This window comes from Tinamus guttatus, unplaced genomic scaffold (assembly GCF_059628265.1).
Source record: "Tinamus guttatus ecotype Peru unplaced genomic scaffold, ASM5962826v1 Tinamus_guttatus_pri_ptg000116l, whole genome shotgun sequence".
NCBI classification, from domain to species: Eukaryota; Metazoa; Chordata; class Aves; order Tinamiformes; family Tinamidae; genus Tinamus; species Tinamus guttatus.
Window position 1 is genome coordinate 2,801,006 of NW_028288650.1, and position 14,368 is coordinate 2,815,373.

General features: G+C 42.9%; 1 protein-coding gene across 2 annotated transcripts in view; it reads left to right on the forward strand.

Moving 5' to 3' along the window:
• Positions 1 to 14,368, forward strand: part of MAP4K3 (mitogen-activated protein kinase kinase kinase kinase 3) — a 69,924-nt gene that overhangs the window by 50,391 nt on the left and 5,165 nt on the right. For both annotated transcript variants that reach the window (XM_088521296.1, XM_088521298.1), the window contains 10 exons: positions 33 to 117; positions 689 to 768; positions 3,057 to 3,117; positions 3,203 to 3,320; positions 6,018 to 6,076; positions 8,455 to 8,558; positions 9,052 to 9,223; positions 11,651 to 11,719; positions 11,835 to 11,927; positions 12,191 to 12,261. In XM_088521296.1, coding sequence (XP_088377422.1) covers positions 33 to 117; positions 689 to 768; positions 3,057 to 3,117; positions 3,203 to 3,320; positions 6,018 to 6,076; positions 8,455 to 8,558; positions 9,052 to 9,223; positions 11,651 to 11,719; positions 11,835 to 11,927; positions 12,191 to 12,261 — 912 coding nt within the window. The remainder of the gene's footprint in view (positions 1 to 32; positions 118 to 688; positions 769 to 3,056; positions 3,118 to 3,202; positions 3,321 to 6,017; positions 6,077 to 8,454; positions 8,559 to 9,051; positions 9,224 to 11,650; positions 11,720 to 11,834; positions 11,928 to 12,190; positions 12,262 to 14,368) is intronic.

Below are 14,368 nucleotides of genomic sequence, written 5' to 3' on the forward strand. Positions count from 1 at the left end.
GCTTTTAGAAAAATCTGTTTTTACTTTTACAGATGGGTGCTTGCTTTTCAAAGGTTTTCAATGGCTGTCCCTTAAAAATTCATTGTGCAACATCATGGATAAATCCAGATACAAGAGGTATTATATATACTTTATCTGTTTTATCCTCTCCTGAAAACTTCAGGAATGATTAGATGAGCAAGACTGTTCCTTTCAAAATAGATTTATTTGTATAGGCAGAAAGTCTTCCTTAATTATAATCCTGCTGTTTGAAGTTCAGTGGATTTTCTAATAATGTTAACATATGAGGTGTGCAGTTTTCAGCTTTGATTAAAAAGAAATTGCATATGGAATAAAGATAAGGAAACATTTTTTGGTTGACGTTCAAAACCCAATTATTGTAATCAAATGTGCCAATATTCACTGATTTTCTTTTCAAGAAATCTGCCTTCCCTGAGTTTCTGCTTGAGATTCATTCATCTCCATCATCTGCTTGATTTTTCTAAATCTTTGTGGCCGTGCAGGCTGCTGAATTTCTTTTCATATCTGCTTACATTGCAGTGCTCTACCAATAGTCTAGGGAAAGGGAAAACATGCATGTAATATTTTTGAGTCGGTCTCTCCTCCTCTCTCCCTCTTTGATTCAGAAATTGCATACTCTATAACACCTCTCTTAAACCAGGATTTCTGGATTTGTTTGTGTTTACAGATCAGTACTTGATATTTGGTGCAGAGGAAGGTATTTACACACTGAACCTCAATGAACTTCATGAAACATCAATGGAGCAGGTATACTTCTGTTGTGACGTTTTGGATAATGTTCTAAAAACAGCAACAAATTCTTTAGTGCAGTCACATAGCCACTAGGTACACTGAGATGTACCTTAAATGTTTGTGTAAAGGATACCTCTCTGTTGTGTGCAATGTTTGAGTTTTTGGAAGGTCAAACCATTAGGAGGTCTGCAGATATTGATGTGTTGAACTTCATCACAGTGCATTATCCAGCAGTTAAATGTTTTGCTTAATAGTACGGAATTTCCTTGATGTATTTTGTGAGAAGATTCCCATTTTCTTTAAAGCTCTGTTGCAGCAAATGTGTTAGAGCTATAAAGTAAGAAGATCCTTTATTTGCTAGGTTCGATTCTTCTGGTCTTAAAAGCAGCTTTGATGATGAGATTCAACTTACTGAATCCCGGTTAAAATTCTGTCTTTACAGAATCTCATAAATAGTAGTTTGGGGATGGAAAAATGGGGAGGGGAAAATGCCAATCGCGGCTTTTCTGTATAGTGTCTTCTCCAGCTCTTCATCTCTAAGAGACGTGTTTTCTTTCCTGCCTTCTCCCTGGCTTAGGGAGCTATGCATCTGCCGTCAGGATGGAGGAATTTGCAAGGACAGCCTTCGCACTGTAAGCTGCAGGCGCTGGGGTTTGTTCATCTTCCAGGGTCCAGCCTTCGCAGACCTGTCTGTGCTGGGCAGGCAGCCTAGCTAGCTTGCACTGAGCTCCGTGTAATCCGTAATCAGCCACTGGTGCTTGTGTTCGCGAGCCTAAAGTTAGCTCAGGTACCTCTCTGCTGTACTGCAGCTGTCAAACATACCCTGAGAAACATCGCTAATAAGATAAGTCCTGTAGACCAACCACGGTGTCTTAAGAGTGGCAGGGAGAGGAGATGCAATGAAACTCGCTCTCCTGTGTGCACCTGTGTTTTCTCTACGTGCCGGGTTCTGCGTATGTTGTCCTGGGAGGTTTCTGCAAGGTGTTGGAATAAGCATGCAGGTGTGAGGAGACGCGAGTAAACGGAGCTGGAATGCGCGAAGCAGGAGGGGGTGCAGGCTCCAGCAACCCCAGAGTTTGCAGTATTGCTGGTCTCTGATCCTCAAAGCCAAAGGCTTGGAGCTGCGGAGTGCTGAGGCAGCTGTAGATCCCATGTTTCACTTCCTGGTTCACCCTCTAGGCCTGGTGAAATTCACTGTAAAAGCAGAAATTGTGTCCTTGGTTCTTTTCCCACTGCATTTCACTCTTCTGTTGGGTGAAGCATGAATAGTGCAAGTTGTCAGGAGTTAGTACAGCTCTAAGGTTAATACCTTGCTCTTTTGCAGAAAAATCTTTCCCTTAATCTCCGATTCTCTTCAAATCTCTTTCTAATACATCAGCAGTGAAGGTTTTTGTGTGTTCGCTTTGGTTTTTCTTTAAGCACAAGAAATGTCCCGCTGGGTCGGAGCAGTGCGCAGCCTGTCTAGCCCACAGCCCGTTTCCAGCAGTGGCAGCAGGAGCTGCCCATGAGCCCGGCTGCTTTTGGGTGTCCATTCTCTTGGACTCCTCCACTGTCTGCAGACATTGCCCTAGGGACGCTGGAGGATACATCCCTGCCTCGCTCCCTTCTGTGTCTATTTATGGACCTATTGTCTAATCCCTTTTGTACCTCTTGGTACTGTCCACGTCCAGGACTTCTTGTGGGGGAAGCTCTGTCTTTATCTTCTCCAGGATGTACTACCAGTTTCAGACCCTTGTTTCTCATAACCGCAGGATTTAACAAATGACAGCTCTGGTCGCTTGCTGCGTTCCTTGATCACTACTTAGGTGTAATGTGAAATCATGTGGGAGGGCTTTTCAAGAGCCAATTTTAGTCCCTTCAAGTGAGTTGAGTTACGGCAGTCTTGTGAGTGCCTGAGGCTGATGGAGGATGCTTTGTCTGCTGAGGGTTGTTGTTAAGCAGCTCTCCTGTGAAGGAGAAAGGTTGGCTGTTGTAAAAGTTTTGGGCAAAAAGGTTGGCTTGATCTTTATAATGACACACTGTGGGCTAATTATAGTACACAGAGCACATGGGTATAAAATGTTCCCTTGTCTAAATGTTAATGTGTATGTAAAACATAGTTTGTGTGCCAGAGGTTTGACTCTGAATTAACTCTGGAATCCAGGTAAATACTACGTGGCTTAAGCTAATTTCTGCTTAAAAAAAGCAAGTCATTATTAGTTTTGTCCCACTGTCTGTGTAGATATTAATTCATCAACTTAATGTGATCGCGTTTTGTGTATATACATATATATAAAATGTAATTTATTTTTTTCCTTTATCAGCTATTTCCTCGACGGTGTACGTGGTTGTATGTCATGAATAATTGTTTGTTATCCATATCTGGTGAGTTACTCTGCTATCTTTGATCCATAGTGACAACATGCCTTTTGTTTGTATTTCAAGTGTGGTTTTGTTTTCTAAATTTCAGGTAAAGCTTCTCAGCTTTATTCCCATAACTTACCAGGACTCTTTGATTATGCAAGGCAAATGCAAAAGTTACCTGTTGCTATTCCAGCACACAAACTCCCTGACAGAATACTTCCCAGGTAAATACACATTAATCACATAGATTGGCTTGATTTCAAGAATTCAGTTGCTTGTGAAACTTTGGGAATCTCAAATAATTTGGAGCTAAGTTGACAGATTGGCATGAATAATTCATACAGGCATCAATCGGAATGCATACACCTAGATTTACATGAATGGAGATGCGAATTTGCTCTTACTAGGGATACAGTTTTCCATGTATTTTACCTTTTTTGTCAGGTATCGCCTAGTACAGCAAGTCCTGGTTGTATTTGTTGTGAATCAAGGTCTGGGATCAGGGTTGTACTTGTGATGTATCAAGCAGGTGGAAACGGTGATCTGACATTAGCTTGCTTGTGCTCTGGACACTGTGCTTCTCCTCTTCCATTCTAACGTGGCAGGGGGGGAAAGGCAGAGGATATCATAATCATTTAGGAAACGATGGGTGTTTTGGAGAGGCAAAACTACTTTTCTCCAAAAGGGCCAAGACGAGTAAGACTGCCCTCATGGCAGAGGGGTCAAGTTGATGAGTCACTTGGAAAGTTAGGAATACTAGACCTGGAACACACATTTAATGCTCAGCATTGGCACATCATTCCTGTGAGGCACAGGGGAAAGGGTAGGCTTGATTAAAGCGGCACAGGGGAAAGGGTAGGCTTGATTAAAGCAGCACAGAGAGCTGCTGTAACGGACTACACGTAGGGTCCCCCTGTGCCTACAGCAGACTGCAGTACACACACAGTCCCACCAAGCCGTATGCGCCGGCAAGGGGCACACACACACCCCGGCGCTGGGCATGGGGCTAGCTACCAAACAAGCCCAGGGAACCCACTGTGTCTAAGCTGAGGAACGAGTAGCATGAACATAGTTTGCAGAGAAACTCTCGATTCCTAACGAGCATTGTAAATTGCAATAATCTTTCATATGACAGGCTTTTCGCCTAGGAGATTGGATCATAGCAAACCTGCTTCTTAGCCGCCTGTAGTGCTGCTAGCAGGCTAGTGTTTAATGATCAGATTCAGGAAAGGCTCCTGTTCAGTCCTCTGCAAACTTAATGGTGCAACGCTGGCCCAAAATTGTGTTCTCCATAGAAGCTAAACTCTAATCATCTAAGAAAGCAGCAATTTGTGCTTTGCTTTCTTGTGTTCCGTGTGCTTGCACCACCTTTCTGTTCTTCTCTCCTCCAAACCAACTCGGGCTGAGTCCCTTTGGCTTGAGGGCCCTATCATCAGTGGGCTGATAACCATAATTATCACGAGGGCCAGGTGAGGAAGAGCCTCGGACTGCGTTCCGCCTGCAGCGATGCCTCCGCTGTGTTCCAGAGGGCTCAGGAATTCTGTCCAGTCCTGTCGCGTCCCAATGGGAATGCAGCACAACCTGAATGTGGGAGCCATCCAAGGCAGAACGCCTTCCCACAGCTATTCCAGCCTGCTGCCTTTCTCTGGCTCTGGGGCATCGGGGTGACACTAGCCAGGCGGCCTGCCAGTGCCACAGGTTGAAGGACGCAGATCGGGTAATAATTTCTTTCCTCCCAGGGCATAAAGCACATTCTGTGACAGGGTCCTGGATACCAAAGTACAGCCTGAAAAATGTAGCTAAATGAAAGTGTCTGTAGAGGAAAAATGTAAAGCAAAATATTATTCAGTGTAATAATGTGATAATGTGGGGTGCAGCATGTTCATCTGCAAAATGCTTGAAGCTTAGTTTATGATTCTCAGTAGACAGGCATTTAGCAGCAGAAAATAGTTCTGTGAAAAATTTGTTGGGCTTCTTTCCCTTGGATGTCCTTGAGCAGCTCTTTTCATGCCTTTTGTGACTTCTTCGAGGCCAAACTCTGTGGCCAGGACTCGTTTTTCAAACTGTTTATTCCTGTTGCTTTATCAGTCAGTTATTCATAACTTTGCTTCTGTGCAAATATGTTGCAGGTTCATAACTTGGGCTGAAATACCTGTCTCTGTCGCTCCTCTTCTCTGCAGCATCGGCCCAAATGGTTATTTTTGTCTATCAAGGCTGCTCTGTGTTGTCTGTAGCCCTTTGCTCTGCAGAGAAGTGTTCATTCAACTTCTGGCAGCTTACACCATCTTCCCTGACCTATTGCAGTTATTTTCAGGATTTCTCAGGGAGTGTTCCTTGTGCCTAATGCAAGGCCTTGCACAGCTGCTCCCTGTCTTCCTTCACACTTTTTCTTAAAACTCATACTTGCTACTTATGGGAAAAAAAAGTTTCAATGCTCACACTGTTAGTTTTGGAAGACTGTGGCCCAGTTTGGCATCATTTCCTATACCCTTGGGTCTCCGTTTTTGTCTTGAGCCGTTATATCCAAGACAAGAATGTCCTTTCCTCTATCTGCAGAGCATCCGGGAGGAGAAGATGCAGCAAGTTGCAGCATGACAAAGGGGGGTTATGGGAGTATTGATAGACTGTCCAGGAATGTGTGATAAATGCATATAATGACACAGATAGTGGGAAATGATCCTTGAAAACCTTTTCTCTCCATTCATTCAGCTGCATAATTTAGCAGCATCTCAGTGCTGAAAGGGGGTTGCATTCATGTGCTAGGCTTGGTTTTTTAGAAGAAAGATACAGATAATTTCTATTTTTAACTTTTCAAGGAGGGGGAGGGAGTAAATAACATTTTTTCCCGTCAAAAACTTCCTGAAAAGCAATTTTGTTCAATTGTTTCAGCTGATGGATAATCCTGTATTTATGTCTTCTAGGAAGTTTGCAGTGTCTACAAAAATTCCTGACACTAAGTGGTGTCAGAAGTGTTGTGTCGGTAAGTAAAGAATCAACGCTAATAAACCATTCCAATAGTGGCAGTATTAAAGCTTCTGAGTCCATTTCTAGAGGTAACAAAAGACTTTTCTGACACTACTATGAAACTCTGCAAGTGGAGAACTGCCAATTAGTTCTTGCATTTAAGCAGTGAAAACTATGCCATTTCTCTTCGCATGCTTAAGACATTTATTGAGAAATGTGACAAAACAAAACGTGGGTCAAATTGAATCTGGAGATCAAGAAAAGCCTGATTTCCCTGAATTTTTCCCTTTCCCTGAAGGATTGACCTGTAGCAGCAGTGCACTTTCTAGCACGCAAGTTAAAATTAATAATATGAGACTAATAAAAAACAAGGAGTATTTTTGATTTTGGAGGGGCAGTGTTGTCTCTGAAGGCTTTATAGTGTGTTCATATTGCCAGCTGCTGAAGAGCTGAAAGGGGAAAAAGGGGAGGGGGCAGGTAGTTTTAGGAAAAGGAGGGGGAAAAAAAAAAAAAAGCAGCAGAGGTAATTGCACGATCTCTTGGAAGGAAGCTCTTGTCTCTGGAAACATTTCACCTGCTGTTCCATAATCAAGTGTTTGCTGTGAGGAGGAGTTGCATTATGCAGGAGATTGTCCGAGGCTCGGTGTTGAGTGAGCATGTCTGTAATTCATCCTGATGAGAATCCCCTAGGCACTGCTGAGCCATCGTTTTTGTTCGTTACCATTATTGTTTTTTCCTCAGCTCACCTGCTAAAACTTCCCTTTTTCTGGGATATAAATCCTTCAGGGTGTGAAGGGGAGCTGCCGATGTGCACCGTGTGCGTCCAGGCCTTGGCCTGAGACATCTAGTCACGCTGTGAATGTTAAGGGCCTGGTGGAAGGAGACGTTTCGGCCTCGTGTGCATTTGCGGGGATGGAAGTTGGCTGGGCAGTGGGAGAGATCAGAGCAGAGAGGAACTCTGGCTTTCTGGCGTGGAAGCTCATTGCAAAGTCCATATGTTTTCAGATGTGCACAGGAGGCAGAAAAGACCAGAACTTCGGGTCTGGTTTCTTCAACTCACTGGTGTTGATAATTGTATGTGTTGTCGGTTCTCTTGCTGCCTTTGGCCTTACTAAGGGTCACACGGAGCATTACTTCCTGCGTTGTGCTCTTGGCTTGATGCTGAGGGAGAAAAGAGATTCATGACACGAAGCTTTGGTGTCTGAGGTGCTGGTGACTTGCTAGTGGATTTCCCTGGGAAGAGAATAGCATAAACATATTGCATTGATGTGTTGTGATAGAGGATCTTTATCTGAATTGCTTTGCTAATTCCCTAATGGCCGGTGGGTTTTGATCTTTAGAGATAGCTGTGCAAGGTGTAAAGTAAGACTTCTTGTCATCTTTATCCAGTGCATGTGCTGGTCGTACTTAAGGAATGAAACCTTGTCATTGCTGGGTGCTCTGGAGAATTAAGGTTGGAAAAGTGACTTTGCCATTTCTTGACCCCTCAGCTCTCAAGTTTGCACCTTTAGTGCCTTGTTCCAGTTTTCACTTGAGCTCTGATTAAACAGCACAATCCCAGGATGTTTGAGGTCAGAAGGGACCTCTGGAGATCATCCAGTCCAACCCCCTGCTCCAGCAGGGACACCCAGAGCAGGGGCACAGGGTGGCATCCAGGCGGTTTGGAAGATCTCCAGAGAAGGAGCCTCCACAGCCTCCCTGGGCAGCCTGTGCCAGGGCTCTGGCACCCTCACAGGAAAGAGGTTTTTTTTCCCTGAAATTCAGCTGGAGCTTCCTGTGTTTTAGTTTAGGGCTGTAAGCAGAAAAAGAGCAGTTGAGTAGGAGCTGAAGATTATGTCACTTTAAAATTGGGTTTCTTGCTGATCTGAATGATTTTTTTTCTGTATTTCTGGTTGTCAGAAATACAGAGTGTTTGGATTGCAGACCTGCAGTGACAGCGCCTGACAGGCAGCTGAGAAATTCCTAAATGACTCAGCTCCTGCTGGAGAAGAGTCAGTGTCTCACAGAAAAGGCCATTCTGTAACAGCTTCTTGGGGTAATCTGGAGATGGCTTAGGCAAGCTAAAATAGACAAGGGAGATACTTTAGTAGACCTAATTTGTAGTCTGTTTAGAGCAGTAAATCCCCTCTACCAATTTAAAAAAACAATGCTAAACTTTATTACAGCTTATTTGGCACTAGCTGGTATCTGCTTATGCCCCAAGGAGGGACAGCCCCCGTTTCCAACAAGCTTGCTGCCACCATAGAGAGGGTGTTGACTTTTCAGCAGCCTCCTTTTATGTAGGATCAGGGTGCGATTTTATTTCCCAGATTTGTAAGGCATGTTAGTTGGGAAATGGTCTAGAAGCTGTATTTGCTCAGGATACTGATGTACTTTACCTCTTTTTTTTGGCAGTGAGGAATCCTTACACGGGTCACAAGTACCTTTGTGGAGCACTGCAGTCTAGCATCGTTTTGTTAGAATGGGTCGAACCAATGCAAAAATTTATGCTCATCAAGGTAATATTATGATAAAGTGAAATATTTCTCTGCTAGCTTTCACTCAGATTTATCTCGTGGTTTGTTAAGACCTAATATTAGCTATTTGTTGTGTTAGTTCCCTTGGCCTCTGTTGAATGACATTGAAAAGAGCTGTTTAAATAACTGCAATTACTTGGTCAACTTGGGAAGCGATGGCTTAGAGACTTTATAGCTAGGGAGGGCAGCGCTGGGTGTCATATGTACTGTGTCATCCAAGCAGCCACAAGGAAGGCACATGATTAAAGGCAGATCCTGTCTCTCTTAACCACATTGACATGAAGCCTCTGTAATCTTCAGCTTGGACGTTCTACATCTATCAACTACAGCTATCAGTTATCAGCTGAAGAAGTTAAGTTAGTGTTAAAAAATGTACTGGATAAAACTTACTATGTTGTTTAAATGTCTAATAGCAACTCAGACTAAGCTTTTTACCTGTTTCTCTTCTAACATTTATTTTTGTTTCTTAATCCAGCACATCGATTTTCCTGTACCTTGTCCGCTGAGGTTGTTTGAAATGCTGGTAGTCCCCGAGCAGGAGTTCCCTTTAGTTTGTGTTGGTGTCAGTAGAGGGAGAGACTTCAACCAAGTGGTGAAGTTTGAGACTGTCAACCCAAATTCTACCTCCTCATGGTTTACAGAAACAGGTTTGTGAGCCACTGTGATTGTGGTCAGAAATGTTCCTTGTTCTCTCATTATAGTGAAACGCTAGAAAGTTACGGGTTTCCTTTAAGAAAACTAACAGTCATATCATTAAGGCTAAGTGATCATTATAATTTTTCAGTTTAAAGGGGACATTTGGTTGTACCTGTTGCACCTTCACTTTTTTTTTTTTAATGTTTCTACTGTTACACTGATTTGGCTTTTTAAGCTTTTGACAGTGAACAGAATTGTAGTTCCCTGGCATTTCCACAGCTCAGGTTGTACATGCCTCTCATCCCCTGAGCTGTACTGTGCTTTAGCCCAGCACTATGACTTTAATTTATTTAACACAATTTTAATGGCAACGTTTGAAAATCGTCCTAGGTGCTGTTTTTCCTGTGCTGCAATAAGCCAATAACTTAAAAAAAACGATATCAACCTGTTATCAAGGTTTATTATTATGAGTGAGGAAGACAACCCCTCAACAACAGCAGAAACGGTCCTAAGGAGGAAGAGTGAATTATGTTTCTAGATTGGCACGGTCCCATTGAAAGCAAACAGCAGGAATGAGTGGACCCCAGTCCTAGCTTGCAGTTGAAATGCAGTAAATGCATTTCCTGCAAGTCCTATCATGTCTACGTTAGGTGTAGAGAAAATAGTAATATGGAATCCCTTGTTGATCCATGCTGAATTTGTAAGGAGCCCTATACTGGCAGAAATGTGTGCATGGATCCAGCTGGTCTGATCCCATGGAACTCACTAAAACGTCCAGTTTCCTCTAGAAAGAAGCCTGCATTCCTGCTGTTAAAACTCACTTGTCAGATTTTGATACGGTACAAAGAATAGCTGGAAGAAAATCAGTGGATGGCCAATTAATGCACTTACTGCTTCAAAGGTAGTGCATTGTTCTGCCAAGCTTATACATATATTCATGCAACTAGGTTACCTGAGTCATTAAAAGCAGTACAGTGAAGAAAATCTCTTTGAACTGTATTGTCCTGTTGTCATGCTTCTTTCAATATTTTCTGCATCCATGTGTAAATACAAGAGCAGTAGTACCTTCCTGGTTCCCATGTTCTTTAATGAGGTTAATACCACATTGTGCTTTCCGAAATATTTTTAGCTGCTTAAATCATTTATACGTCCTCTTGTTGTGTCGGGGCTGTTGTTTTCTCCTATTTCTTTGGTGCCAACTTGGTTTCTTCCTGTCCCCTGCTGGCAGGATGGAAATAGAGCAAGCAAACAAAATTTCTGTGTTTTTCAATGAGGAAAACGTGTACCGTGTGGTCACACATAGCTTCCATCAAATAATTGTCATACTTTTTCCTGGGTTTGAGTGTGTGTTTGTAAATGTCTGATAAAGGCATTAAAAAATTAAAGTAGTTAGGTATACTAGCAGGCCCAGACTTCACACACAGGCTTGCTTTTTCCTGTTCCTCTTGTTAGCTCCAGCCAAGGCAGTGTATTGCAGTGTGTTCGCCCAGCAGCGAATGCTCCAGCACTAGGAGTGGGTGAAGATCCCAGCTCTGGGCCTGCAGGTAGCAAACACCAGTGGGAGATGGAGGGACCATCTCGGGACAAACATTCCTGCCATCCTGCCTGGGGAGTTTATTGCTTCTCAACAGGAGTGCAGGTGTCATTACGTAACTGAGAGCTGCTTTTGTATTTTAGGTTACGTGCCCTAATTTCTCCTCTCTGACTTAATGACTTTCACTCATTTCTCTATGAGGGAATGCCTGTAGAAGCACTGGCATCAGTGCCAAATTAGTAAGAGCTGCGTTTTTTGTGTAATTTTAATGTTAACGGACCACAGTCACACTTCTCTTTCAAGTTGACGTGTCCACTGATCACTTGTGGTCAGATTCCTCTGTTTTCTGTGATGGAGACTGCTGCAACTATAACTCAGAAGAAAGAGAAAGTAACGCTTATTTTTAAGGGTTTGGAGAAGGAAAATTGTAAAATCTATTACCCCCTGTTGTAAAATCTGAAAATAGCAGCAAGGATTGAATAATAATACAAAAAACCCTGGCAAGATTTAGAATTAAATGCAGAACAAAAGTGGAATGAAGCAGTGTTCAGGTTTATGGTGGACAATCTCAGACACGTGTATTGTTTTGCAAAAGCATATTAAAACAGAGCAAGACATAGTGAAAGGTCTGCAGTGTGCATGTGAGCTTGCTTTTGTGGCACAGCTTAGAAAAGGCTGGATTGAGTCCATACTTCAGTATTACAGCTTCAGTTTTCCTGTCACAGTGAACATGTGGGATAAGTGGGTATGCCTTTATAAGAGAAGGGAGGTGTCACTGGTAAGATGATAAGTTTCAGTAGATTGAAAAACACACTAACCCATTAAATTGTCTCAAACTCTAGAACTTCCACTTCGAATTTTGTAGTAATTTATGTTATGAACTAATGCTGTCATTTTTTTGTAGACACTACAGAGACAAGTGTTGTACATGTAACACAGCTGGAGAGAGACACCATTTTGGTGTGTTTGGATTGTAAGTTCTAGAACCAACTAAATACATATGCATGTATGTGCATATTGTCTGTCTTCAAATTAGGCCATATGCTGAATATTAACTGTTGGTTTGATGCATCCTATTTATTGTCTAGGCTGCATAAAAATAGTGAACCTACAAGGCAGGTTAAAATCCAGCCGAAAGCTGTCATCGGAGCTCACGTTTGATTTCCAGATTGAATCGATAGGTAAGTTGGATTTCAGTCTTAATATTGACTCTCTTGATGGATTCAGTCACTTCCTATTGCAGTACAGCATTAAAGATGCCAACTGTGAAGTGTTTGACGTGTGAAACACGTTCCTCGTGCGTTTCGTTTCACTGTCAGAAATGAATGGCACTGCTCGGTGGGAGGCTGGGCACGCAGTGCAATGTACTTCCCCAAGAGCAAACAGAGCACCTTAAAAGAAGGAGCCAACACTGTGTCTGATGCCATTCTCCTTTCTCTGCTAGTCTGTCTGCAAGACAGTGTGTTGGCCTTTTGGAAACATGGAATGCAGGGAAGGAGTTTCAGATCTAATGAGGTAAGTGCTGCGTTTTGCTTTGATTTCTAATATTTATATTATAACCTGGGTTTAGAATAGGTACATAAAATGCTGTGATCTGAAGGAAAAAGAAAAAAAAAAAAGGCATTTCAGCAACATCCTAGGGAGATCTGGAAGCTGGAGTCTCATTATGTTTCATAAGCTGCAAGTGGATTAGACGTGCTGTTCCAAAGATGAACATATAAATGGTGAAGTATTTCTTTAGAACAGGGATGCTTTTGTTCTGAACTGCTGGCAAACTGCACAGGGTAGCCAAGCTGAGCACCATGTCCTCCTCACTCCGCGGGAGGTGATGCCCACATTGCATAGGTGGAGGGATGCAGTAGGGAGGCCAACCCAGAGGAACTGGCTGAGGCCAGGGCTGTTTTGGCTGCTAAATTCTCCACGTGGTTACAGCGAGCACTGGTCCTTCCTTGCTCTCTCCTGGGGAACCCACGTGCTGGAGCTGGTAGTAGTGGAGCGCGGGGCCTCTGAGCTCAGCTGAGCTGGTGAGTGAAGGGGAAGCTGCGCTGCGAAGCCCTCTCAGGTCTAACGTGCAAAGCAGAAAGCAGCAGTAGAATTGGTGCCGTAGCAAGTAACCAAAGCCAAGTCTTGCTTGCGTTAGTCTTTGGTTTAAATTGCTTCACAGAGCATCTTCTTGTCACAGTGGCAGTCGGTGGTTGTCCCTTTTTCTCTGTCTCTTCCGTGATAACTTTGTTTATGAGTCGTTTAAAGATATTTTTTTTTTTAGCACCCAACTTTAACAAATTTTGCATTCTCAGGACAACAGTGTCAGACTGACCTAAAAGGATTGTTCTACAAAATTTGTGTGCAGTCCAGTGAGTCTTAAACACAGTTAAACTATTATAAATATCTATTCTGGCGCAAACCTATGTATTCATGGAAGCTCTGTGCTTTGGATTTTAATGAATCTTAATTTGGTCATTAAAGAACACTTACAGACTTTACCAATTAGTTAATCTGTGTTGCATCAGCTGGAGATATTGAGTTCATTATGGCTAAAAGCATTTTAAGGTACTTTACCAAGTTTAGATATTCCACTGTATTATACAGTTACACATGTATTTATTTACATGAAGCCACAGCTGACCTAATCTGCTCTTTGTGGGAAACTGGATAAGGGATTAGTCAGACTACTCCTTATTTCCAAGTGTGCAAATGCTTTTTGTGGCATCTCTGTGTATTTGATCACTGGACACAATTGTCCTTCTCTCGGGAATGCTTACGGTGATGATAAGCTGCGATACCCCTGCTCCTAGCACAGACCCCTAAGGAGGAGGAGATGATTCTCAGTGTTTCTCCAACCCCCAGATGCTGCCAGCAGCATTCTGTGAGTCTCGGTGTTACTGCACCCGTTGGCACTCGGTGTCTCTGATCTGGCTGCGCGAGGGTGTTCCATCCAGAGTGGATGCTTCATATTGTTTATGGAAGCACAAGGAACACTGTTGTCTCGCTTTGCTGTTGTCAAGCCAGCACCTAAACAAAGGCCAGAAGGCAACACCAAAACATGAGAAAGCCAACTCAGCATTTTTTTCTGTAGAGCATCTCTAGGGTAAGCTCACAGGCCTTCTTAATGTCCTTACCTGGCCTGTTACTACAGCTACTAAGAAGAAACCAAACCCATTTTCATCTGTGAATGTGAAAGGCCTGTGTTTTTGGACTCAAATCTGGGCCATGTTCATTACTTTGGGGGGATTTCTACTGTGTAAAACTGGAGTAACCTAACTTGGCAGCACATTTGTCTTTGAACACATTATTAACTCAAACTCTTTATTCAAATATAGATGAATCTAGTCGGGAATGATTTCAGCCATTTGTGTAGTTACTTCAGCTTTTCCTTCCACAACTGTGACTTTCCACAGTGGCTTCATTCAGTGGGAAGGATGAGACAACAGGGAACTGTGTGGATTCTAAGACAGAACACTTAGAATTTGTCCCAAGATTGTACAAGACTGAGGTCCCCCTACACAGAAGGGTGGAATTAAAACTTTTTTTGAAGCCCTGTGTGCCAAAAGGGAATTCCCCAAGTCAACTAAACCCACTGGGATCTGGGAAGGAGTGAAGTCGCTTCTGTTCTCAAAAAGGT